Below are 24784 nucleotides of genomic sequence, written 5' to 3'. Positions count from 1 at the left end.
GTCTGTGGATAATGAGGAGAGTACACACTAAGAATACACATGAACTCAAGCTCCTAACATACCTTTCATTTAAGGTGAAAATAAAATAGTACTTCAAATATCCATATATCAAAAAACATGTCCAACCCGCAATAATAGAAACAGTATTTGTGTGAGTGAGTGAGAGAGAGAGAGAGCAAGAAGACGTTTCGTTTTGCTCTTCCCCAACTTGTGATGTTGGTAGAGTTTGGAGAATGAATGTATACTTGGTTTTTACATTAATATGAATTCGTTTATCTAACAAAAAGAAAATATTACACCAATATTAATGACAAAGAAAGAATGCTTTCGTCGAAAGAGATACAAGGACCTGAATCCATGCCCTGCAAATTGCCTCTTACAATGACAGGGAAAAAGAATAATGAAATTTATAAATAAAACTCGAAAGAATGTTTTAGTCTTCATCAACCTTCCCCACATCGATACAATCATCACACCCCATCAAAGGAACCATCAAAAGGGTACACCCTCTACTTCTTTGACACTGTCGATAAGTTCATCTGAAGAAGAATCTACTGTGTTGGGAGTAAGAAAATTCCCTTTTGGCTGAACTGGCAGTTTCCATAGCTGGCATGGACTTCATTAGTACTTTGCACTACGTTGTGGGTTCATGGCATAAGCTTCTGACTCACTACTTGGGAACTCAAGTGAACCAGACTGCCCGGGCCTCCAAGAATGTGGAGGTGTACTGTGTACCTCTTTAGAACTGTACTCCCCACTAGGCATTTCGTATACGGAACTGTCCCCACTACCGAATGCCATCCTCTGGAACCTATGAATTTCTGTGCTATATTGGCCAGACTCGTCGACAGTGCTCTGGCCGAATTTCACCCCATCAGTGAGATCTGGCATGTCACCCTCAGTGTCCAATGCTCTTACTACCTGTGCGAGTAGCAACAGAAGATTTCAACAGTTATTTAAGACAGTAATAATTTTGAAAAGAGTCATGATCCAAATGGTGTCCCGTTCCTGTAACAACGTATGGTGTCTATGTGGTACATTTTTATTGGAGTTCAAATACATCGGACTGCGGGCACGGCTTGGTTAAGAGCCCTAGGTGTTTTAAAATCCAACAAAAATGTGCCATGTAGACACCGTATCTTTATTATAGGAACGGGACACTGTTCTGGATCCTAACTATTCTGAAAACAGCAGGAGTGTAACATTTAATTGATGGTAAAATTTCATTGTTTATGTTTTACATTGAGCATCTTATTCATTTTGATTCACTTAGTAAATGAAATAAGACGAAATGGTATAAAACAGAGTAATGAACAAGGAAAGTTAAAGATGGCTATTTGTTTTTAATTACCTGCACCATGCGGGGCAACTTTGGAGCTGAATGACGTACACAAGCAGCGGCTGACTTGATCATTCTAAACTTCTCGCTCTCTACATATCTCTTTTCGAGCTTTGAATCAGCTAACTCTGCAAAATCACCGGTATCAAGAGCACTAATAAGAAGTGGACGAGCCTGCAGAAGACAAGAAGAAAGATGCTCAGAGGGAATGAAATAGATTCAGGATAATAATGCCGGCATCTTGGAAACCAGCTCATAAGGAGGTTCTGAGTGATCTGGATTTCTACGTGTCTTGTTCCAGTCATAAGGACCTCCAATACAAATAGTATAGTATTAATCGAGGGAAACTTTGGGCAAGATTTAGACATGCTTTTAAAATGGCTTGATGAGATATTAAAGATATGCACAGTTCCTTGTTTTAATCGAATCTAATCATGAAGTCAAGGTTCTTCCATGCCACATAATAGCTCCTCTAAGGAACATTATTAGCTACATAACTTGAACAAAGGGACGTGTTTAGAACAACATGGACAGTAGTTCTCAGATGCTCATAACTCCAGAAAGACGGGCATGGTGCCCAATGCTATAGCATCATTATACACATCAGTTACTAAACAATAAAACAAAAGAAAAATTAGTGCCAGCAACTGTCCAATAAGGGTTTCTGATGGCTAATTTTATGTTTTCAAAAAAGGGGGTTCTTCTCATTGTTTTTAACACAGATAATACAGCTTATACAAGAATCCAGAAGAAGATTAGATGGTCCTATATCTGCTTGGACGATCCTATTATACAAGCCATAAGGATAGTAAGAAGAATCAAGATTCCTCGAGATACTTTAGCATGTATGACCTTTCATAATACTTCATGGATACTACCATGAAGAGAGTAATAATATTTTTCACCCCCTAGATAATTGAAACAAAACCCATATTCTTGGGAAGAAAGAGAGAAAAATTTCCATGGTTTATGCCTTACCCATTCAACTAAACTCTCATCTCCCAAAAGGCTGGGTCGGATCAACAGGTTTACGTCCTGTCACAAGCTCTAGAAGAACAACTCCAATGAGAACACATCAGACTTTTCAGTTAATTTTCCACTGGATGCATACTCTGGTGCCATATGTCTGGAAGCAAGACTGAATATCAGGGAAGTGATCAATTGAATATATTAGCTTTCCATGTGCACTAAGAACCCAATGTATCATAAGCGTTATTAACATCACTAACAGGAATGTGAGGATACATTCTTGCAGGAGTGGACCATCATTTGATATGTCCAACCTAAGAAATCTTCAAGTTCAAAAAATCACCCTTCATGGATGACTGCAACATATAATGGGTTACCTCTATCTAGACAATTCACCAGATTTTTTTTACAATCCAAAAATATGTGATAGATTAGGCGTTCCCAATATCTGATCAGATTAATTTTTTTTTTTATCTGTGTGAATCTCTAGTGGAGATCCACTGAATGGTTGGTCCTGCCCCCCTGCATGTGCTCCCATATCCAGATATTTTTCTTATATGATGGTAGTTGCCATTTATAAACTTACCATTTGGGACTACTCAAAGTGAAAACTAGAAATGTCAAAACACATGTCCACAAATAATATGCAACCTACCCAAATGTCCCCATAACACGAGTAGATACATGGGTCTGAGTTTCATTTGTTAGTTTTGCAAGCCCAAAGTCTGCAACCTGTATTTTGAATGTGTTTTAGGTTAAGATCTAGGTATTGGTGTTCAAAAAGAATAACAGGAAAAAAATGAAAAAGTAATTGTGAAGCACTCAAGTGATATAAGCTCAGAAAAAAAAAATGGTGGAAAGGTTCACAATATATGTCTGCCTGTGCTTCAAAAGTCTCGTCTAGTAGGATGTTTGCCGTCTTGATGTCCCTATGGATGATCTGTGGATGACCTGGAAACCAACAGAAAAACATGCAACAAGTCAAACATTTGCAATATTTATGTACAAACATTGAACCTGGTGTAGTTACACAAGTAAGTGTCAGAAGACCCCCAAGCATAACACGTAGGAAGTCCAGTTCACATGCAGATATCTACATTGTATGACTATATCTGTGGACCACAAGTTCGGTGTGGGGATGAAGTTTGTTGAACTAATAGCTAGATATTCCTCAAGAAGGCCTTCTAATAATGTATAAATGCTACTGGTAGAAAAAATAAATGAAGAGATGAAGATTTTATCCTAGTACCACAGTAAGGTTGGCATGTTAAGAGTGTAGGAGTATAGAAATGATGATACATCAAGTGTTACGTACAAGCTTCATGTAGATATGCTAAACCACGAGCAGCACCAATTGCAATTTTAACTCATTTTGACCATTCCATTACAGGTGCTCCTTTCCCTGAACAGTATGTGTCAATTACCAAGCTGGCACCTTCAATAATATATTAGCTATTATCAAAAACAAAATTGGTAGGCAAGTGGGTCAAGACAGTTGGTATCACCACCAACTGACTATACCAGCTTGCCTGCTACTGCGAAGATAACACCTATTTGTTCTTTTAAATATCGATAAACTCACCATGCAAGTGATGATCAAGGTTATTATTTGGAACAAACTCATAGACAAACAATCTGTGATGTTCAGCAATGCAGTAGCCCACCAGCGAAACCAAATGCCGATGATGAACACGGCTAATAATCTCAACCTCAGCTCTAAATTCCCGCTCCCCCTGTCCACTACCAACCTTAAGCTGTTTAACTGCAACTACTCTCCCATCTGACATACAACCCTTGTACACAGATCTGAATCCACCCTCTCCAATAACATTTTGCTGAGAGAATCCATTAGTTATTGTCATTAACTCTTCATAGCTGAAACTCAACTTTATGCTCCCTATTACACATGCATCTGGCGCTCCACCTCTATAGCTTCATTGCTGTTTCCAATTGCATCTGATTGACCAAAACTCTCTGCTGTTTGTTGCTATCTATAGTAATACCCATCTACTAATAATTCAAAGAAGAAGGCAAATATTAAATCATCAAACTCTTGCATCAGAAAAAATCTATAGTTATAGTCTTTTACCTGGTTTCACAGATAAGCTACTGGGCTTAGGTCCATGTTGGGAAGAAAAAGCTCGTGCTCGTCTCTTCTTCCTTCTTGTGGTGATGGAAAAAAGCAACAAAAGCAACGATGAAGACTCCCTCAACTGTTACACCAGCAAAAGTCCCGCCTTCAGAACTTCCACTTGATTTAGAATTGGATTGCCTTGTAGTGGTAGAACTGGTATTGAAGGGTGTTGAAGGAGGGGTCAACTTTGGGATCAGTGTCTGAGAAGCCAGAGGAGTTGAGATAGATGGTGATGAAGGTGTGCCCTTAGTTGAGGGAGTAGGGACAGGGTTTGCAGTTGTTGGTGGTGAGACAGGCGACTGAGGAGATGGGTTGACACTAGGTGGAGTTTCTGGCAATGGAGGGGAGACCATTTGTATTGGTGGTGGTAATCCCAAGATTCTGGCATCCGGTGGAGGAGGGCTGTTAGGGACTTCTGGAGGAGGCAAAGGAGAAAAATTTTGCCGGTGCAGGGGAGGTGCCAGACGGTGGAGTTGACTCGCTAGGGACAGCTAGAGGAGGATGAGAAACAGTAGAATTGGGTGGTGGTGATGGTGATGAAGGCAAAGGAGAGCCTACAGGGGGTGAAGGTGGTGAAGAAGCCGGATGTGGCAGGGGCAAAGACTGTGAAGTGTTAGACGCGGTAGAGTTTGAATGGCGTGGAGGCGTAGATGGTGAGGATCCCAATTTTGATGGTGGAAAAGGTAATGATTAGTTGGAACCCAATGGTGGAAGTGGAGGCGTAGAATTTAAATTTGATGGAGGAAGAGGAGGAGATGAAGAAATATCTGGTGGATGGGTCGTAATCCATGATTCTGGCGGGGAAGTAGAATTGTTCCCTTCTAAGGGCTGTGATAGCCCTTCCCCTTCAAGTGGAGGAGAATCTGCAGGTGAAGGAGGTCCCTCACCATCTCAGATTATCATTATCAGAGCCCGACATTCTTCTTTTCTTCTGATGTTACTGATCAGCTAACAACTTTTTGCAGAAGTTTTTTACTCTCTCACTTGATCATAGTCTCTCCTAAATCTATGAAATTCTGACCAATTAAAAAAAATAATAAACCTAATTTGATTTTTCAGCAATATCTACAGAAATCAATGAACGAGCAATAACAGTAAACCCTAACTCCAATGAAGCCAGTTGTCTCACTGAGCCAAACATTCTCCCTTTCTTCTATTTTTCTCAGCTAACAACTTTGATTTTAAGTGTAAGTTTGATCTATATCAGTCGATTCTGCACAGGATCGTCCTCCATTAACAAAATTCAGATAGAATTTTGTTTCCTCCGAAAAGGCGTCAAAAATCTTCTCCAAATTTAGCAAAATTTCCAGATTCCGATATCTGCTCACTACCAACCCTAAAATTGTTCTTTATTCTTCATTCCTAAAAGTGGGAGCGTTAACTTAACTCTCTGAATAAATTAGATTTTCTATTGGTTTATCCTTTCTTCGTGCGCATACATATTTTGTGCTTCATGACAGTTAATAGTTTCCCGCGTTTATTTTGATTCCAACGACATTTTGAAAATTTTAATAATCTTAGAGATGAGTTATTGAATTTGAACTGTTTTTCGCGAGCAGAAAGTGAGCGCAAAATGACCATTTTCTCCCTTAGTACTTCAGCTAATGAGTTGCTGTAGTTTGAAGTTTGAAGTTTAAAAATAGAATAATGCTGGGGTGACATTTGGATTTACTGCTATTCTCACATTTCTGACGTGGAGGTCTGCACATAATCCTAAATTATTTTCACTCGTATCTCGAGAAAAAAATCTATGGTAAGCACATCAACACAGTGAAAATCACTGTGAAAAATAAAGTGCCCCCAGGATTTTCCTTAAAAATATAATTAGTGATAAGACATCCTTTGACCTTCCTTCGTGTAAAACCATGTTTGACCACAACCTCTTACTCATATCTAGGCCGTCCATTAATGTGGATGTCAGTAAGATATCACCACCACTGAAATGGGTCTTCTGATAAATTTATGAGAAATAACTTCAAAATGTTCCATTAATTTAATTATTAAAATAATAATTTATTTTCTTTTACAAAAATTTATGTTATTTTCTAAAAACCATCCTCACTTCTTTTACTTAATGAAACAATAACGATAATAAAATCTTATCTCAAAGATTTGAATCTGGTAAAAGAATCTTGTTACCCACCAAGGGTAAGCTGAGATGGTAAGAAGCGATTGGGTTTACTCCCCACATCGTGATTTCAAGCCTCCACATGCCCTTTAATAGACATGTGGTTACTTATATGTTGTAACACATGACAAAGTGTTAGACGTCATGTGGCGGCCCCATCAAACAAGATTTCATTGTTGACGTATTGTCAAATGCTTTATGAAAGCATAAAAGAATTGAATGGTCATGGGAAGAAGGGTAGTATCCGATGAGAGTCAAAAATGTACGACCTAAGTTACATATTCATCAAAACCTAAATCCAAAAATTTAGAAATGCATGTTCAACATTTTACTTAATTGAAACCTTAAATATGATGATAATTTTGATGAACGCATAGGGTTTTGGTGGAAATTAAAGATTATTTCTAAGTTTTCAAAAAATCAATCATCTTCAAACTCTAGGATAACAAATTTTACCATTCCTACTTAACTTCAAGATTCAATTCCTTCCCTTCAAACCTCTGTCAAGAAATTGTGGTTTCATCAAACACGGAGAACTAAGTCAAGTAGGGTTTTGGGGAGTTTGAAAATGATGAAGTTAATTAGGATTAAAAAAAAATTAACTGATAGATTAGAGAGCATGGAAAAAATGAAGTTTTTTTTCCCTCTTTTCGTAGTAGGGCATTTCTGTCATTTTACAATAGTATCCTGGGAGAGACCCGGTCTGTATTTGACCCATATTTCATTTGGATCGAGTTCTAAGCTTTATGTGTTCGACTTCGAGTGGGACTTTTGTCTTGAGTTGCTCACTCTCTGGCTCTGCAATATTGGCTTATTAGACGAGACTAATGGATCAGCCGAGTAACCGCTTCCCAGTTCCCCACAAGAATCTTTCCTTAGATATCGAGGTATTTTATCTCTCCTCGATTTCCAGTCAATTCTCGTCAGTTTTATCATCTACATGTCTTCCAGATCTTTGAGAGAGAGACCCATTTTTAAAAATATATATAGGCCATGTTTTCAACCTCAGATTTCTTAACATAGCTAACTTCAACACTGAAATCTTTGCGCACAAACTATTTGCTTTAATGCTCAAATGAACCTTTCTTCTTTTTTATTTTTTCACTTTCTGTAGAAACCCGAGTTGCTAAAATGGAAAATCATGTAATATAGTTGATTGTTTTATATCTCCTTGACTATATAACTTGATTATAGTAACTAGTAAAGTTCAACTGTAAATTAATTGATGATATGGTCGAAGAAGTTAGTTGATAGACGAACGTTTTATGCACAACCTGTTAGCTAATTATCGGGTATGAGTGCTTTATGGAATTTTAGGAGGAACCCATTTTGTAAATATTGAGATCCGAATGGTTGTCAATGCCCGGATGACGCAAATATCAGATCACTCTACCAAGGAAAGTGGAGAAACTTCACGAGTTCCAACTCGAGCAAATGGAGGTAGGAATATAGGAAATGGTGGGTCCCACCACACAGGCTCTGCTAGTTTGGATACACCTAGACTCGTGAAATTAGATTTTCCACGTTTCAATGGTGGAGAAGATCCAACCAGCTGGTTGTGTAGAGCCGAACAATTTTTTCAGTTTCATGAAACCCTGGAACCTGATCATGTGTCACTAGCATCCTTCCATCTTGAGGGTGACACCCAATTATGGTACTAGTTATTGAAACAAGAGATGAATGTCATCACTTGGGATGAGTTCAAGGAGGGGTTTCTCTCTCGTTATGGGCCAAATCAGTTCTATGACTTTTTTGGAGAACTCACCAAGTTGCAGCAGACCAGATCAGTGTGAGACTACCAAACTCAGTTCGAAAAATTACTTGCAAAGGTCTGGCATCTTTTTCAAGCTCGACAAGTAAGTTGTTTTGTTAGCGAACTACGAGTTCAATTTGAACTGATGTGCAGGCTGGTAGACCGACGACCTTCTCAGCTGCTATCGGGCACGACTAAACAAAGCCCGAAACCTATCCCACTGAAAAGCAACCCCACCAGCCCCAAAACCCATTTTCCATCATAATCGATCAACTCCTATCACTCAACCAACAATCCCAGTTCAGAAAATGTCTCCAGCAGAGCTACATGAACAGAGAAATAAAGGACTATGTTACAATTGTAATGAGAAAAATAGTCCCGGGTGGTGTTGTAAAAAAATAGTTTGTTATTGAAGCATGTTTGGAGGAAGGAGATGGTGATTTAAATGGAAGCATATGAGGAGGGCGAGGAACGAGTTCAGAACCCCCCGAGATCTCACTTCATGCCATTAGTGGGACACGTGCACCAGAAACCATGCGGGTTAAGGGTAGTCTTGGATATGTAGCAGTCTTTGTCCTTGTTGATTCTGGTAGCACTCCAACTTTGTGAGTGAAAGGTTGGCAAGGAAGGTGGGATTGAAGTCATTACTTGGAGGTCGATTTGAGGTGATGGTGGCATCTGGGGAGAAACTAGTCAGCTCAGGTAAATGCACAAACGTTCAACTTCATTTACAAGGAGTCGCTATCTCTGTAGATTTTTATTTATTACCCCTTGAAGGGTATGACATGGTCTTAGGGACACAGTGGCTTTGTACACTAGGACCCATTGTTTGGGATTTTTCAAAGTTGCAAATGAAATTTAATATTAACGATAAGGAGGTGACATTACAAGGCTCGTCCGTACCTGAAAATAGATTCCTTAGTGGTGAAAAAATGGAACATGCTGCCAAGAAAAACAAGGAAGAAATGTTGTTACAAATGCTCTCCTTGGGAGTCCCACAAATGCAACCAACAAGTTCTACTATTCCAGTACAAATGCAACAGATTTTGGAGAAATACAATGAGGTTATAGCTGAACCAAAGAGTCTCCCACCCCAACGCTCCAATGATCACAAGATTCCCTTGTTGCCAGGACAAGGACCATTTTGTGTTAGGCTGTAGTGATTGTATCTTGCGGCGTATTTTAGACTTTTCCATTGTTATATGAGTGGGATCTTAAAGTTTTATGGAAAGAGAGCTGCTATTAGCACACCAAATTGTACTTATAACACACCAATACATATGTAATGAGTACTTAATTTCAAGGGATTTTTCTCAAAATGTGCACAAATTTTGGTTTCATTTTTGTTGTTGTTGTGATAATCGGGTATCCTTGTCCAAGGACTAGTCCCGAGGCATGTGCAATGCCTGCCCATCACACGCACCAGGTAAGAGAAGGTGTGCCCTAGCGGGTGGCCCTTGAGGAATTAATGCTCATACTGGGTATCGAACTCACGACCTACGGGCATTAACTGCTTTTTGATCCGAAATTGCCATTGAGCCAACCCCTCAGGGTTACACTGTTCATTTTAATTCCCAAATCATGCATTTCGAGTGAATTCGTCACTTATATAATCAATGAATTTACTAGCATATCTACGAAGTCGTAAATATTAAAAGTAATGAACTCACGAGTTCGTTATGAAAATGACGAATGCATGTTTTGGGAATTAAAATGAACAGTGTATCAAAATCGGAATTTCGTCATATTTAGCGCACGAAACGGAGATTCATCCTAATTTCAAAAGGATTGGTGTGTTGTAAGTCAACTTTGGTGTGGCAATACAATTTTTCTAATGCAAAAACAATTTTGTTCTCCTGAGGAAGACGACATCCATATGATATAAACTGTTAGATGGTTGTTGAGTTAAGGAGGATTCTTCGTTCAGAGGACAGCAACATTGCTCATGATTTTTTGGATCAATTAAAAACAGAAAAATTTATGAATTTTCAGACCTCTCTCGCTCTCATGATCAAGGCCAGTTTTCAAAGGTGAGTTGTCCACTTTTCCTTTTGTTCGAATTCGATCTTCCGATTTTTAATTTTAATTTTTTTTTGGATCTCTTCGATTTTTTCTTCTTCCCACCAATACAAAACCCTAGTTCAGAAAGAAAATCTGGTGCCTTTCAATATCGAACTCCGAAAGAAATCCTCTAATTTCGGCAACAATTACGATAATTCTTTACTGGATACTTAGTTTACCTATGAATTTCATCTAAATTCTGTATTCAATCTGTTTTCAAGTTTTCGGATTCATCGATCAAGAGGGGCGATTTGAGTGAAAATTACACTGTTACTTTGGTGTTGCATCCTCTAAACTGTGTGAAGTTCTTTAATTTAGGTAAAAAAAATCATTGTTTTTTCTTTTGCAATTTCAGATGATCAATGGAGAGGGGACAGGGTCAAATATCTCGGGCATCGCCTCTCCCGAAGAAATCGTTGAGGAGGTATGATTTTTTACACCTCAAGATAGGATTTTTCGTATAATATTCGCTTCTTATACACAGTAGATGTTAAAATCTGTTTTTTTTTTAGACTATTAATGCATTTGAATTAATCAAACCTGTTTGGTTTTTTGATCTTTAATACTGTCGAATTCGCTTGAAATGTAGATCGATGTTACTTGTACTTGCAATCCTGATTTCGAGATCACAGTTTTTCCTTTTTTGAGGAACTTATACCTAAGTGGGAGCTTGTCTTGGATGGATTGTTAAGTGATGGTTTTTGCTGTTTTGTGTAGTTATTTGCAGTAATTAGGTCTTCTCAGCCCCCTTTCTGTATTTTTCTCTTGTAGTAAATTTATATGAATTAAAAGAAAATATGTAATTTTCAAGAGTAAACTCTGATAATTTAAGAGAGAGGTGTCTAATCGAGAGCCAAGCATGGCTTTAATATTCGTTTTGACGTCTCATCTTGGACGAGATATCCGATTTACTTGAGTTTTCTTGGACGAGATTTAAGAAAATGGCTTAGAATTAGAACAAACCATGTCTTTGAGATGACTTGTCAACTCGGCTTGTTGGTGGATGATATTGAGACAACTCAGACGAGTCGTCTCGGTCTCGGACAAGATTTAAAACCATAGAGCCAAGTCTTTTATAATTGAAAGTGATCTCATAAATGCTTTTACAATCTCCATCCATGTTCTATTGGCTTTTCCTCTCGCTATTTTAAGACCTTCAGCTCTAATAGTTCTTCTAATGGGGGCTTTAATCAGGCTTTATTGAACATGCCCAAACCATCTTAGTCGATTTTCTCTTAGTTTATTGCCTATTGGAGATATTCCTACATTTTTCTGAAATTGTTCATTTCTGATTTTATCTTTTTAGTCTTTCCCCTCATCTATTTCAACATCCTTATCTCTGCCACACAATTTAGTAACATAATGCTTTTTGACTGCCCAATATCTAGCTCCATAAAGCATAATTGGTCTTACTACCATCTTATAAAATTTCCCTTTCAATTTGATTGGTATTCCTCTGTCACATAGCACTCTAGAAGCGTACTTCCACTTTAACCATTTAACTCAAGGTAACTTCTTCCTCAATCTCTCCATCCTTGTATATAATAGACCCAATATAACAAAAGTAGCTGCTTCAGATATTTCTATAGCATGAAATTTTACCCGCCATTCCTCCCTCCGAGTGTCACTAAATTTTTATTCGGTATACTCGGTCTTGGTTCTACTTATTCTAAAGGCCCTTGGAAGGACAAGTTTTCAAGGGTTGACATGCTTGAACTGCTGAATAAGTATCACTAAGCTTCTATGTTTGATTCAAAATTACAATAGATAACCTTTGAGAGGGCAAAACCTTTTTTTTTGGTTGGTATAACTAGAATATCTAAAATTCCTTTACGGTATAAGTGAAATTTATAATTCCTTATTAGTTCTGAATATGGCTGGAACCACACTTTATGCAGTGATGGAATTAGTTTACTAAATATTTAATATTTTCATATGACCCCATTTGTGAAGAGAGATTCATTTTCATATCAGACTCAATTCTTATGTAACTTGATGCATTAAATTTATCAACTGTTAGAAGTAGGGGTGCACATGGTTCGGATTTTGGCAAAATTGGAACCGAACCAAACATGATCGGTTCTACAACTTTGGAACCGAACCAATCCAATTACCCTATAGAACCGAACCAATCCAATCCAATCTTGGTTCGGATTGGTTCGGATCGGTTCTCGGTTCTCATACTTAATATTTTCAATAGTAATAAAAATCATTAAAAAATAATGAACTAATCTAATAGTAATAAAAATCATGAATCAATCCAAAATACTTATTATTTTTAACACATTAAAAATAAAAATCATGAAAACAATGAGAAAAAATTTCTATTTCTATTTCTGTTCTGAAATTTTTGTTATGAAATTTCTGTTTTGAAATTTCTGTTATAAAATTTCTATTCTAAAATTTTTGTTCAAATAAAAATGAACATCAGAAAGTTTCTATTTTATTCCACCTCTCCATTTCTCTGATTCATCGAAAATATAGAATTAAAAATTTATGTTTAAAATTTCTAATCTATTATTTATGTTCGAATAAACAGGAACATTAGAAATTTCAATTAGAAATTTCGATTAAAAATTTATGTTTGAATAAAATTAAAAATAAATTTTCTGTTCTGAATTTTCTAGTATTCTAAAATTTCTGTTCGAATACATCAGAAATTTATATTCTTGAATTTCACACAGAGAATCCGAGCGAAACTCACACACAGTTAAATTTATGTTCGAAGGGAACATCCGAGCGAAAACGAAGTCGTTTTCGAAACGAGCGAGAACAACGGCAACAAGAGAGAGAGAGAGAGTTACCTCTGTGTTTTCCGACGAGGTGAGGTAAGGGAGGGAGACGACCGAGAACGGCGACGAGATTTCAAGAGAGAGAGAGAGAGATCTCTGTGTTTTCCGACGAGGTGAGAGAAGGAGACGGCGGCGAGGTTTCGCGAGAGAGAGAGAGAGAGAGAGAGTCCTCTATGTTTTCCGACGAGGTGGAGCGAGGGAGACGACCGGGAAGACGACGGCTAGGTTTCTCGATTTACAGATTTCCCCCAAATTCGATTCGAAGGAGAAGAGAGAAATAAAGAAAATAAATTTTTTTTAAATCATTATATATATAATTATATTACAGTTCGGATTTCGGATTGGTTCGGTTTGTTATATTCTTAATCCGGAACCGAACCGGATTTTTTTTTTCAAACCGTACCCGAACCGTGGGTGTATTTAATCCGAACCAATCCAATCCAAAAGCTTCGGATTGGTTCGGTTCTCGGATTTATCCAATCCAATGTGCACCCTTAGTTAGAAGGAGGGATAATGAAAATATGATGGATTATAGTGCCCATGGAGTTTTCATCAACAGGAGGTGCATTTTGGCCAATATTATCCAAGGGCGAGCTTAACTTTTAGAGTTATTTATGGAGTTTTCCTTTTCGTTCGATGGTGGAAAGAAAAAAAGTGAAGGTTCATTTGGTAGATATACCAATTACCAATATACCTGCTCTACATTGGTAGAGAAGATCTTAGGCATCTCTCATGGAATGGAGAAGGGCCACTATAGATAGTTTACTACCCAGTTGTGCACATTAGAAGATTTTCCTAGTAATAAGTCAGAATCTTGGCATTGTCCATGATTGGAGAAGTGCAGCAATGTTGTTCATACCTTTCTTACTTGAAGTAAATATTTCTTCATTTTTTACTATTTTATTGCTTTATTACTGAATACCGACAACACTATTTGCTCTTGTATCAGGGAATGTCAAGTCAGGCAGGAATGGTAAATTGGGGGAAAGCCACGGTTGTTGGAGTGTTCGCTGGCATGCTACATGGAGGTAGCAAGGAGGCTTCTGCATCTGTTGTGAGTTTGACATTTTGAATATGCTTTCTGTGTGGTCATGTTCCCTCTTTGTTGTGTCTTTACTCTTCCCATACCAACCTACACACATAAATAGAAGAAGGAAAGACTACATCGAAGATGCAGACTTGTGGACAGATTAGCAAAATTTATACAATAAAAGAAACTGTAATTTTGTGAAGATAAGTCAAATTATTTTGTTCAAATTTGCGTAATTTGGCATCATTTTGACCCATTTTGTCAAAGTAGGGTTCTCCCATTTATTAATGTTGTTTTAACAAAATATGTGCCCATAATTGGTTGAGAATTTGCTTCGATGCCATCCAAATTAATTTTGTTGACAGTTGTAGAAACCTGTTTGCTATCATGGCAGAGCAAGGATGCAGAAGTATTGTTGAAGCTTGGGAGCACACCAGACAAGCGTAAGCAGTACCTATTGATGAGAGATGCGATGGAGAAAAGGTTTATTTGAGTGACTAAAGGTTCAATAGTCGGTGGGGTCCGCCTTGGAATGTTCACTGCTGCATTTTGTGGTGTACAGAATCTGCTCGCTGAGAAAAGGGGTGCACACGATGTTTTCAATGTTGTTGGAGCTGGTTCTGTTACTGCTGCAACATTCAGTCTCATCCGTATGAAATCAGAACTCATTTATTGTACTTAAGGATACTTGAGGAGAACCTGAATAAACAAACCTGAAGCATTTTAAGGGGATGGAACACCCAGATTTTACCCCATGAAAGGAAAATCAACAGCTATTGTCCTACACAAATACCCTTGGATGGTTGTATGTATTTTCACCTTACAATAATGATTTTGGAGAATTTTTTGGGATTTTTTTTATCCTTTTTACTGGTAATTATATTGATTTTTTTTCCTCCTTTAATAGCTAAACAATATGTTGATATGTTTTGTAACTTGCTTCATTTGTTGTGTGTAAATAATATTTGAGAGAAAAGAAAAAAGAAACCGAACGCAAGGGGGCGGGGGTGAAGATATTCTATTAGCACACCCAACTTTTACTCATAAGATACCAATCCCTTTAAATTAAAATATGGGATTTTTCCTAAAATGTGCACAACATATTTCCAAATTATGGTACACTGTTCATATTAATTCCGAAAACACGCATGAATCATTTTCCAGCGAGTTTGCTGGTAGGTATTTTTATTTTAAAGTGGTGGATTCGTTGTTAAATCTAAAATCAAAATATCCTTGATTTTGAAGTGACGAATCCTCTGGTATGATGAAATCGTTGGTATTAAAGAGACGAATTTGCACGTAAGTGTTAAGACAAAATATCCTATTTTTCAATGATGAATTTGTTGGTAATTTATCAGTGAGTTCGATCGGAATTAATATGAACATGAAATGATAATTTAATTCATCCTTAAAAGATTGGTTTACATTGATTGTGTGTTATAAGTAAAAGTTGGTGTGTTAATAGAAGCTCTCATTTGTATGGAGTGTTATAAAAAAATTGGTGTGGCCATATAAATGCCTCGACATCCAAGGAGTTGACTAACCCATTGCAAAATTATTTGTAATTCTTCTTGTTCCATTCAATTGAGTTAACAGTTTGGGACAAAGGTTTAATATCTCATCTCCAAGCAATGTGAATACTAATTTTTTTTTTTAGATATATTGAAAGTAAAGATGATTCAAAATATTTTGAGATAAATCAAAACATTTTCAAATATTCAATGCTTCTAAAAATATGTTTATTTATAAAATGTGTTTCATTTTGATTTCATCGAAAACCTCATGATATAATATGAAACCTTAGAACATTATATTGTCACACATAATTAGGAGAAAAATCAAATTTGGATTTGTCCTGAGATCAGAATGATTCCAAAAATCAAATTTAGCGGGTTTCGATCCTTAGAGTAAATTCAAATAAAAAAAGGATCAAATATGATTTAATATCCCTTTAGTTATCTATCATGGATGGGTTTTACTTTAGTTGGGCAACAACTCAAACTTAGGGTCACATAGATGTTTGAAACTCTCTTCTATCTCATCAGTAGACATAAGTTTAACAAAATCACGTATATCTTGTGTTTCTCTCGATTGTTTTGCACTACATAATCATTAGAACCAGGGATCTATGCTTACATGCTCTATCAAATATGTCTTTGGCCTTTCTCCAAAAGATGTTCAAAATGATCTGTACAACGCATATGGTTGCCTATATTCAATGGGAAATAAAGACATTATAGCAAGGCAAGCTAGTAGAACCCTTCTTTGCAAAAGAAAAGGAGGAAGGAAAGCAAATATTTGGGACCTCTCCATTAAACTAATCATTGCATGCATGAGGTGATGATTAATTCAAACTTATATTCATATTTAGATCTTTTATATTCACAGTCAAGTTTGTACACAATTAGCAGAGAAAGTGATTCATATAAAACAATTATACAAAAGCCCGCGTACACCAACATATCTTTAAAAGTACAAATTTGTTACTTTTATTAATACAAAGTAATATTTTCATCCCAAAATGCTCGCGGGACCCATATAGATATCATATTAGATGTTCTAACAGTGTAATGGATTATCCATTCCTTAAAGACCATCTTCATAAAATTTCAATCCATGCTAACATTATTAACATCGTTAAAAATATACTCGAATTTGAAACTTTTTAACTTTTCCTTTTCTTTTTTTCATATCGGGTGGGACTAATCCTGTGGTCACATGGACCGCCCCCTCGGAAAGTCTTACATTCAACAGGTTGAGTCGAGGGCCAACCAGACCCTGGAGGGTGGCCCCTAGAAATTCATAGCTTCGTGGGGTTTCAAACACTTGACCTACTCTTCCTGAGGAGCTAATCAAGGCTTGGCTTTCCACTAGGCCAACCCCTTGGGGTTGAAAATTTTGAACTATTCATTTCAACCAATATTGCAGATAGTGACATTGAGTTTTTTGAATTGAGGGGAACAGTAAGGTCTATAGATCGTGTGGTCCATTTTGATCGGTACAATTCCTTCACACTTTGTTTGTAAAAGACTTGTACAAGAGTTCATCCCTTGTCACCACAATGCCTAAAAGGTAGCTCTCTGCAGCCTCCCCCATGCAACATGTACCCATTTATCATGCAGCCTTGCAATTTATGTACCAAGGCTCCAAGCCTTCACTTTCTCTCATCTCAAAGCAAATGCAGTAACCTTTACTTCAACCCAAAAAAAGAGAGAGAGAGAAGGAACATCTTTATTCTTCACCTTTGTCTTTATTAAAGAAAGTCCCTTATTTTCAAATTCAAAACTTGATCACAGCCCATCAGCAATGTTCTTGTTCCTTCCATATCTTCACTTCGAATTTCCTTTCTATGCACTCAAAGCACAAGACTTATAGAGAAATCATACTAAACCAAGAAACCGACTTCACCCTCTAATTCAAGGTTAAGAAACCGCTAACAATGTCGCTCTCTCCGCCAGTTGTAGTTTACCCAAATACGGTCACCACACAGCCAGGTTCCCATTCCAAGGGTTCATTCGGGCCAGTCTTCATAGTCTTGGCTGTTGTAATAGTTTTAGCAATCGCTGCTTGTTGCATTAGCCAAATCTGTTCTCGCCGTTTCTCTCAAACAAAGGGTAGGCGTGACTGCAACTATCATCCCAAAGAAAGTGAACTTGAATTTGGATTCAAGAACGGGATTCCAACAGCGAAACCTGTTGGCCATGGAAAACAAAAAGAGCCTAGACATGCTGAAAATGGTGGAACCAAAGGAGAACCAAAACATACTGATAATTTGGAAGGTAGAACAAGTGCATGAAGGGTAAGAGAAACAAACAAGCTTCTTCATGTATAATACAATGTTGTCTGCAGCTTTTACATCAGAAGCTCTTTGTTTCATTTTATTTTATTTTTTTCATGTTTGATATTTGTGATCATGTTTGGTATTGACATGTAATATTATCTACTCAAAAGTAAGACTTGCAGAATAAATGGTCAACAGGTCGACCATCAAAGTAAATTCTTGAAATAATAATACCTTTTAAGGAACTGATTCAAGATGAGCAAGAATTTAAGATATCAGTCTCAGGGTTTGCCTTGGTAAGTTGAAAAACAAAGACAAACTATGTTAGAAGATATAATCCAAATAAAAGATAATGGCAAGACGTTTCACCTGAGATGAATCAAGATTGAATGATACTTTAGAGCTGGAGATGGATCATACGTCATAATTTCTCTTCCAAAGTATGGAATGGAACAAGATTATTTGATAAATTTTAGGAACAAATCAAATAATAAGGTATAGCAGTGTTGAGGTTCCATTTTTAGAGATACATAAATATGTCAAAATGAAACTAAACAAACATGCAAACACATATACATACTACTATGTACTGTCTCAGATGTATATGTCTGTGGATAATGAGGAGAGTACACACTAAGAATACACATGAACTCAAGCTCCTAACATACCTTTCATTTAAGGTGAAAATAAAATAGTACTTCAAATATCCATATATCAAAAAACATGTCCAACCCGCAATAATAGAAACAGTATTTGTGTGAGTGAGTGAGAGAGAGAGAGAGCAAGAAGACGTTTCGTTTTGCTCTTCCCCAACTTGTGATGTTGGTAGAGTTTGGAGAATGAATGTATACTTGGTTTTTACATTAATATGAATTCGTTTATCTAACAAAAAGAAAATATTACACCAATATTAATGACAAAGAAAGAATGCTTTCGTCGAAAGAGATACAAGGACCTGAATCCATGCCCTGCAAATTGCCTCTTACAATGACAAGGAAAAAGAATAATGAAATTTACAAATAAAACTCGAAAGAATGCTTTAGTCTTCATCAACCTTCCCCACATCGATACAATCATCACACCCCATCAAAGGAACCATCAAAAGGGTACACCCTCTACTTCTTTGACACTGTCGATAAGCTCATCTGAAGAAGAATCTACCGTGTAGGGAGTCAGAAAATTCTCTTTTGGCTGAACTGGCAGTTTCCATAGCTGGCATGGATTTCATTAGTACTTTGCACTACGTCGTGGGTTCAATGCATAAGCTTCTGACTCACTACTTGGGAACTCAAGTGAACCAGACTCCCCGGGCCTCCATGAATGTGGAGGTGTACGGTGTACCTCTTTAGAACTGTACTCCCCACTAGGCGTTTCAGAAACGGAACTGTCCCCACTACCAAATGCCATCCTCTGGAACCTATGAATTTCTGTGCTATATTGGCCAGATTCGTAGACAGTGCTCTGGCCGAATTTCACCCCATTAGTGAGATCTGGCATGTCACCCTCAATGTCCAACGCTCTTACTACCTGAGCGAGTAGCAACAGAAGATTTCAACAGTTATTTAAGACAGTAATAATTTCAAAACGCGTCACGATCCAAAATGGTGTCCCGTTCCTGTAACAATGTACGGTGTCTATGTGGTACATTTTTATTGGAGATCAAATACATCCGACTGCGGGCATGGCTTGGTTAAGAGCCCAAGGTATTTTAAACTCCAACAAAAATGTGCCATGTAGACACCATACCTTTATTAGAGGAACGGGACTCTGTTCTGGATCCTAACTATTCTGAAAACAGCAGGAGTGTTATATTTAGTTGATGGTAAAATTGTATTGTTTATGTTTAACATTGAGCATCTTATTCATTTTGATTCACTTAGTAAACAAAATAAGACGAAATGGTATAAGACAGAGTAAAGAACAAGGAAAGTTAAAGATGGCTATTTGTTTTTAATCACCTGCACCATGCGGGGCCGCTTTGGAGCCGAATGACGTACACAAGCAGTGGCTGACTCGATCATTCTAAACATCTCGCTCTCAACATATCTTTTTTCGAGCTTTGGATCAGCTAACTCTGCAAAATCACCGGTATCAAGAGCACTAATAAGAAGTGGACGTGCCTGCAGAAGACAAGAAGAAAGATGCTCAGAGGGAATGAAATAGATTCAGGATAATAATGCTGGCATCTTGGAAACCAGCTCATAATGAGGTTCCGAGCGATCCGGATTTCTACATGTGTCTTGTTCCAGTCATAAGGACCTCCAGTACAAATAGTATAGTATTAATCGAGGGAAACTTTGGACAAGATTTAGACGTGCTTTTAAAATGGCTTGATGAGATACTAAAGATACGCACAGTTCCTTGTTTTAATCGAATCTAATCATGAAGTCAAGGTTCTTCCATGCCACATAATAGCTCCTCTAAGGAACATTATTAGCTACATAACTTGAACAAAGGGACGTGTTTAGAACAACATGGACAGTAGTTCTCAGATACTCATAGCTCCAGAAAGACTGGCATGGTGCCCAATGCAATAGCATCAATAAACACATCAGTTACTAAACAATAAAAAAAGCAAAATTAGTGTCAGCAACTGTCCAATAAGGGTTTCTGACGTCTAATTTTATGTTTTCAAAAAAGGGGGATCTTCTCATCTTTTACACAGATAATACAGCTTATACAAGAATCCAGAAGAAGATTAGATGACCCTATATCTGCTTGGATGATCCTATTATACAAGCCATAAAGATATTAAGAAGAATCAAGATTCCTCGAGATACTTTAGCATGTATGACCTTTCATAATACTTCATGGATACTACCATGAAGAGAGTAAATAATATTGTTCACTCCCTAGATAATTGAAACAAAACCCATATTCTTAGGAATAAAGACAGAAAATTTTCGACGGTTTATGCCTTACCCATTCAACTAAACTCTCATCTCCCAAAGGCTGGGTCGGGTCAACAGGTTTACGTCCTGTCACAAGCTCTAGAAGAACAACTCCAAATGAGAACACATCAGATTTGTCAGTTAATTTTCCACTGGATGCATACTCTGGTGCCATATACCTGGAAGCAAGACTGAATATCAGTGAAGTGATCAATTGAATATATTTGCTTTCCATTTGCACTAAGAACCCAATGTATCATAAGCGTTATTAACATCACTAACAGGAATGTGAGGATACATTCTTGCTGGAGTGGACCATCATTTGATATGCCCACCTAAGAAATCTTCTAGTTCAAAAAATCGCCCTTCATGGATGACTGCAATGTATAATGGGTTGCCTCTATCTAGACAATTCACCAGATTTTTTTTTTACAATCCAAAAATATGTGATAGATTAAGCGTTCCCAACATCTGATCAGATTGATTTTTTTTTTATCTGTGTGAATCTCTAGTGGAGATCCAATGAATGGTTGGTCCTGCTCCCCTGCATGTGCTCCTATATCCAGATATTTTTCTTATATGATGGTAGTTGCCATTTATAAACTTACCATTTGGGACTACTAAAAGTGAAAACTAGAAATGTCAAAACACATGTCCAAAAATAATATGCAACCTACCCAAATGTCCCCATAACACGAGTAGATACATGGGTCTGAGTTTCATTTGTTAGTTTTGCAAGCCCAAAGTCTGCCACCTGTATTTTGAATGTGTTTTAGGTTAAGAGCTAGGTATTGGTGTTCAAAGAGAATAACAGGAAAAAAAATGAAAAAGCAATTGTCAAGCACTCAAGATGATATAAGCTCAGAAAAAAAAAATGGAGGAAAGGTTCACAATATATGTCTGCCTGTGCTTCAAAAGTCTCGTCTAGTAGGATGTTTGCCGTCTTGATGTCCCTATGGATGATCTTTGGATGACCTAGAAACCAACAGAAAAACATGCAACTAGTCAAACATTTGCAATATTTATGTATAAACATTGAGCCTGGCGTAGTTACACAAGCAAGTGTCAGAATACCCGCAAGCATAACACGTAGAAAGTCCAGTTCACATGCACATATCTACAGTGTATGACTATATCAGTGGACCACATGTTTGGTGTGGGGAAGAAGTTTGTTGAACTAATAGCTAGATATTCCTCTAGAAGGCCATCTAATAATGTATAAATGTACTGGTAGAAAAAATAAATGAAGAGATGAAGATTTTATCCTAGTACCACAGTAAGGTTGGCATGTTAAGAGTGTAGGAGTATAGAAATGATGATACATCAAGTGTTACGTACAAGCTTCATGTAGATATGCTAAACCACGAGCAGCACCAATAGCAATTTTAACTCGTTTTGACCATTCCATTACAGGCACTCCTTTCCCTGAACAGTATGTGTCAATTACCAAGCTGCCACCTTCAATAATATATTAGGAATTATCAAAAAAACAAATTGGTAGGCAAGTGGGTCAAGACAGTTGGTATCACCACTAACTGACTCTACCAGCTTGCCTGCTACTGCGAAGATAACACCTATTTGTTCTTTTAAATATCGATAAACTCACCATGCAAGTGATGATCAAGGTTATTATTTGGAACAAACTCATAGACAAGCAATCTGTGATGTTCAGCAATGCAGTAGCCCACCAGCGAAACCAAATGCCGATGATGAACACGGCTAATAATCTCAACTTCAGCTCTAAATTCCCTCTCCCCCTGTCCACTACCAACCTTGAGCTGTTTAACTGCAACTACTCTCCCATCTAACAAACAACCCTTGTACACAGATCCGAATCCACCCTCTCCAATAACATTTTGCTGAGAGAATCCATTAGTTATTGTCATTAACTCTTCATAGCTGAAACTCAACTTTATGCTCCCTATTACACCTGCATCTGGTGCTCCACCTCTGTAGCTTCCATTGCTGTTTCCAATTGCATCTGATTGACCAAAACTCTCTTCTGTTTGTTGCTGTCTATGGTAATACCCATCTACTAATAATTCAAAGAAAAAGGCAAATATTAAATCATCAAACTCTTGCATCAGAAAAATCCTATAGTTATAGTCTGTTACCTGATTTCACAGATAAGCTACTGGGCTTAGGTCCATGTTGGGAAGAAAAAGCTCGTGCTCGTCTCTTCTTCCTTCTTGTGGTGATGAAAAAAAAAGCAACAAAAGCAACGATTAAGACTCCCGCAACTGTTACACCAGCAAAAGTCCCTCCTTCAGAACTTCCACTTGATTTAGAATTGGATTGCCCCGTAGTGGTAGAACTGGTATTGGAGGGTGTTGAAAGAGGGGTCAGCTTCGGGATCGGTGTCTGAGAAGCCGGAGGAGTTGAGATAGATGGTACTGAAGGTGTGCCCTCAGTTGAGGGAGTAGGGACAGGGTTTGCAGTTGTTGTTGGTGAGACAGGTGACTGCGGAGATGGGTTGACACTAGGTGGAGTTTCTGGCAATGGAGGGGCGACCATTTGTATTGGTGGTGGCAATCCCAAGATTCCGGGATCCGGTGGAGGAGGGCTGTTAGGGACTTCTGGAGGTGGCAAAGGAGAAGAATTTCCTGGTGCAGGGGAGGTGCCAGACGGTGGAGTTGACTCGCTAGGGACGGTTAGAGGAGGATGAGTGACACTAGAATTGGGTGGTGGTGGTGGTGAAGGCAAAGGAGAGCCTACAGGGGGCGAAGGTGGTGAAGAAGCCGAATGTGAAGGTGGCGAAGACTGTGAAGTGTTAGACGCTGTAGAGTTTGAATGGGGTAGAGGCGTAGGTGGTGAGGATCCCGATTTTGATGGTGGCGAAGGTAATGATGAGTTGGAACCCAATGGTGGAAGCGGAGGCGTAGAATTTAAATTTGATGGAGGTGGAGGAAGAGGAGGAGGAGGAGATGAAGAAATATCTGGTGGAGGGGTCGTAATCGATGATTCTGGCGGGGAAGTAGAATTGTTCCCTTCTAAGGGTTGTGATAGCCCTTCCCCTTCAAGTGGAGGAGAATCTGCAGTTGAAGGAGGTCCCTCTATAGAACCCATCGGTTCTCCCACAGAACCAGACATTCTCCTTTTCTTCTGATCAGCTAACAACTTTTTTGCAGAATTTTTTTATTCTCTCACTTGATCATAATCTCTCCTAAATCTATGAAATTCTGACCAATTTAAAAAAATAATAAACCTAATTCGATCTTTCAGCAATATCTACAGAAATCAATGAACGAGCAATATCAAGAAACCCTAACTCCAATGAAGCCAGTTCTCCCACTGAGCCAAACATTCTCCCTTTCTTCTATTTTATCTCAGCTAACAACTTTGATTTATGTGTAAGTTTGATCTATATTGGTCGATTCTACACAGAATCGTCCTCCATTAACGAAATTCAAGTGATGAATAGTGAATTTCTGATAGAATTTCCTTTCCTCCGAAAACACGTCAAAAATCTCCTCCAAATTTAGCAAAATTTCCAGATTCCGATATCTCCTCACTACCAACCCTAAAATTGTTCTCTATTCTTCATTCCTAAATCTAGCAACGTTTGTTGGAAAGCTTGGTCCTCTATTCCCGGTTTACCGCGCAAACAAAAGTAGGAGCGTTAACTTAACTCTCTGAATAAGTTAGATTTTCTCTTCATTTATCCTTTCTACGTGCGCCAGTGAGCGCAGTGCGCATACATATTATGTGCTTCATGGCCGTTAATAGTTTCCCGCGTTTATTTTGAATTCCAACGACATTTTGAAAATTTTAATAATGTTAGAGATGAGTTATTGAATTTGAACTGTTTTTTTTTTCGAGCAGAAAGTGAACGCAAAATGACCATTTTCTCCCTTAGGACTTCAGCTAATGACCACTTCAGCATTTTCCTTACCTTACCGAAAGCCA

The 24784-nt window shown here is 37.8% G+C and overlaps 1 protein-coding gene and 2 pseudogenes across 3 annotated transcripts; 1 reads left to right on the top strand and 2 right to left on the bottom strand.

The window, feature by feature from the left end:
* Positions 1-196: 196 nt before the first annotated feature.
* LOC147401078 (proline-rich receptor-like protein kinase PERK13) lies at positions 197-4795 on the bottom strand (annotated as a pseudogene). Its single transcript, XR_015178252.1, has 8 exons — positions 4581-4795; positions 3891-4240; positions 3624-3710; positions 3189-3259; positions 2964-3040; positions 2318-2465; positions 1352-1513; positions 197-921 (listed from the first exon to the last, which is right to left on the bottom strand). The product of XR_015178252.1 is annotated as a proline-rich receptor-like protein kinase PERK13 (transcript).
* A 2448-nt stretch (positions 4796-7243) lies between these two features.
* LOC147401077 (uncharacterized) lies at positions 7244-15060 on the top strand (annotated as a pseudogene). The gene is made up of 4 exons (XR_015178324.1): positions 7244-7457; positions 10740-10808; positions 14126-14230; positions 14601-15060. The product of XR_015178324.1 is annotated as an uncharacterized LOC147401077 (transcript).
* A 3743-nt stretch (positions 15061-18803) lies between these two features.
* LOC147401076 (proline-rich receptor-like protein kinase PERK13) lies at positions 18804-24495 on the bottom strand. The gene is given in 7 exon segments (XM_086442212.1): positions 18804-19514; positions 19946-20107; positions 20910-21057; positions 21556-21853; positions 22217-22303; positions 22485-22913; positions 22993-24495. Coding segments are annotated over 7 exon segments (2400 nt in total). The 5' UTR covers positions 23969-24495; the 3' UTR covers positions 18804-19214.
* Positions 24496-24784: the final 289 nt, after the last annotated feature.

This window comes from Akebia trifoliata, chromosome 5, assembly GCF_017979445.1.
Source record: "Akebia trifoliata isolate Shusen 1 chromosome 5, ASM1797944v1, whole genome shotgun sequence".
Taxonomy (NCBI): domain Eukaryota; kingdom Viridiplantae; phylum Streptophyta; class Magnoliopsida; order Ranunculales; family Lardizabalaceae; genus Akebia; species Akebia trifoliata.
Note: the sequence above shows the minus strand (reverse complement) of the source record. Positions and strands in the feature narration are given on the sequence as shown.